Source organism: Ceratina calcarata, unplaced genomic scaffold, assembly GCF_001652005.2.
Source record: "Ceratina calcarata isolate Rehan_Ccalc_2016 unplaced genomic scaffold, ASM165200v1 scaffold35.2, whole genome shotgun sequence".
Taxonomy (NCBI): domain Eukaryota; kingdom Metazoa; phylum Arthropoda; class Insecta; order Hymenoptera; family Apidae; genus Ceratina; species Ceratina calcarata.
Window position 1 is genome coordinate 288120 of NW_017157934.1, and position 3342 is coordinate 291461.

A 3342-nucleotide genomic window follows, 5' to 3' on the forward strand; every position below is an offset into this window, starting at 1 on the left:
TATATATACATATAAGTATCTTTTCCAAATCGATCTGAACGAAAGGACAAAGAAAGGAGGCGAAAAAAAGGAAATTTGACATTGGATGATTCCTGTTTAACGCCTGTCCATTGTGATTAGATTTCAATGATCGATGTTTTGCTCGTTCTTTCCTTGAAAAGAAGAGGCATTCATAGTTTTACGATCGATGACGGGCCTCGCAACAAATAGTATTAGAATGACTATCAAACGACAATTCAAATGAAAAGTATTCACGTTCGTACGATAAAAAAGAAATTAACGATACCTTAGATAATTCTTTTTGATACTCTACAAGATTTATTATATTTATTGTACCTATACCTAGAATCTTGTCTCGTGAAAGCTCGTGTTTCTTGATAATCATCGTGACGACTATCTTCAAGCATTTCGATGCATTTTCAAGCGCATTTTACGTTAGTTTCGATTTTGGAAAGTTCTCGTAGTTTAAAGGGAACGTAAATTTTGCTGTTAATTAAATTGTAAACAAATTCGAGGATGGAGCATTAGATTTATTTACGCGATCGACGTAATGTAACAGAGAGTTCGACTTTCGACTGGAACAGGAAAAATAGTAAAAGATAAATCTTTGAAAGAGTTATCGTATTTTGTATTGAGTAGTGAAAAATTGTTATTCTACTTGTCGTGACCCATCGTACTAAGAGAGGTTTATTCACGTTGATTCTACGTTTATTCAATCGTTCATTTACATAATTTGTCGTCGAATCAAGTCGACTGTATATTTTACGTTTTGTACATATTGTAGTTCTGTTAATATCTAGTCAAAGTATTTGATATGGATCTTATCGTTTAGAAGTTCACTCTTCCGCCCATCCGAGAACACTCCGTTTTAAGTTTATGACTGAATTATTAATGAAATATGTTCATATGTATAGCAAAAATTTCTGTATAATTTATGTTGAATATAAAAGAAGATGAAGACAGTTGTTTATCTTGTTACAATCGTTCAGTGAACATCTGCGTGAACTCCGCGCAGAACTCTGTTGTATAATAAGCTCGAATGTGAATTAAGTGAGTCGGAAATTTTTATTAAAAAAAGAACGATACCTATACAAGTATTTAAGTACAAAGCACGTGTAGATATACTGTTCCACCAAACATTCGATGTATGTATATAAAGTGTATATACATAATCTCTCTCTATATATGTACATAAATTTATTTAATTTCTACAATTCTTTTACGTCTGCTTTATTTTTTCTCATCGTTTTTCTTCGTGTTATTTTTTTTTTTTTTAATTTAATCGATCGATGTATTGTAGAATACAGCATACCCCTGATTGACGATGACGAGGTCAATCGCAACGATGGGCCGTTTGAGGAGTACATAAACTGCGGTGAGAACTCCGCGTATTTGTCCGGAAGACTGTATGTGTAAATGTCATTGTTTGTAAAGTTCTTTGGTATACTCGTGTTCAAACACATTCATCAGAACAATGTTAATAATAATTTAAGCATTCCCTTTCCGATTTATTTTCCTTTTCCACTGTCGTAATACACTGGCAAAATCCATAAATCCTTCAAGTTATCGTCGATGGTTCCAGTTTCAAACTAATAAAAAAGTTTTCCCGATCTTCTCTATATCGAGCCTTCAATAAAAATTCCCTCGTGAACGAGTGTCCCGGAAACTCATATCCTTGAGCTCGTTTCTGACAATCCATCAGCCAAGTTACTACTTCGAGAACGCGTTTCATCTTCGGGTCCATATCCCTTAATCTATATTGTTCTTTCAGGAGAATTTTTCGCCTTAAGACTATATTGTTCCACCGATAAAAATATTTCCACGCCAAATCTTGTTCCCTCGTCGTCCACGCTAAGTCAGTCTTTTCCTCGTAAATCGTTTTTTGATCCCTCTTATGTTTCATCCTGTTTAGAACGGACGCAAGAACACTTTTGCCAGAGCTTTGCTTGTGTTCTAAACTTTGATTACTTTTCGTTACACTGTCCTCTTTATTGTTAGCAACAGTCTCTCTCGCAGACACTTTTCTATGGCCCGGTTTGTTATTAACACGGTTAATATGATTGTACTCCTGATGATGTTTTGGCTTATTGAGATTCAAAAGTTTCACCAAGAGATCGCCGACATGCGGCATGCAAGGCGGATTATCTTCCGCCTTAGCCCAAGCCCGACGATATGCCACAGTACATGGACTTTTGTAAAGTTTAGAAAGTCTTTCCATAGCCTCATACCTAAAATAATACGATAAATATATTTTTGTAACACACGCAAGATTTTCGCTATTTTTCGTACCTATTATGCCGGCCTAAAGTGACTGTTTTCTGACCGAGGACTGGTCAGATCTGAAAGAAAGTTTACACCCGGTTAAGCGGGCGTAAAGTTTCTTTTGATGATTTTCTAGAAATCGGATTTATGCCAAATTTGGTATACGAGGTTTTTTTTGGGGTCGCTGATCACGAATCTGAAGTCAGATTTTTAAAATTCAGTCCCGCAGAACACGTATGAAAAACCGCGAAAATACGTCCGTGCGTTACAAAAAATATGGTGTGCACCAAGGGCTAGGTGGGCTTTTTTAGGTCAAAAGCCCTTGGTACACAATACACTATTACCATATACAGGATGTCCCAAAACTAGTGTAAGATATTGAAATGGGAGGTTCCTGACGTAATTTTAAACAACATTTTCCTTAGCGAAAAAGTTATTCGAGGCGTGGTTGAGGAGTTATTAACAAAATATCCCGACCAATTAGAGCACTCGGGAGCGTTGGCTCGGATCCGGACGCCCAGTTTGTGACGCGTAAACAAGTGCTTCGCTCAATATGAAGCGTTTTAAAAAAATAACGAATAATAAACTACATGAATAACAATGCAAGGAAATTAATAACAATTAATACATTTAATCATTATTCAAATGGAATGGAAATGATAGATTGTTGATAGGCCGGGCGTCCGGATTCGAGCCAACGCTCCCAAACGAGAGCTCGCGCCAACCGAGCGCTCTGATTGGTCGGGGTTTCTTGTTAATAACTCTTCAACCACGCCTCGGACAACTTTTTCGCTAAGGAAAATGTTTAAAATTATGTCAGGAACCTTCCATTTCAATATCTTCGTTGTACGGAGAGAAAAAGGCTAAACGGACCTTGTCCAAGAGCCTTGTGATACTGGGCTTATCCAGTTCAGAAAAACGGATATCTAAATAAATAAATCAATATCTTACACTAGTTTTGGGACATCCTGTATTTAAGGTAGCTCACTATTCACTTATTTATAACTTATCAAGAAAGGGCCGTACAATAGACTTATTTTAAAATAAGAATATGAAGTGAAAAATTTCATTATTAAATGT

At 36.2% G+C, this 3342-nt stretch overlaps 1 protein-coding gene across 1 annotated transcript in view; it reads right to left on the reverse strand.

Annotated features, from left to right (window-relative positions):
• Positions 1-1214: 1214 nt before the first annotated feature.
• LOC108625228 (uncharacterized) overlaps positions 1215-3342 on the reverse strand; it is a 5133-nt gene continuing 3005 nt past the window's right edge. Inside the window, exon 5 of the mRNA XM_018025054.2 lies at positions 1215-2228. Coding sequence (XP_017880543.1) covers positions 1559-2228 — 670 coding nt within the window. The 3' untranslated portion in view covers positions 1215-1558. The remainder of the gene's footprint in view (positions 2229-3342) is intronic.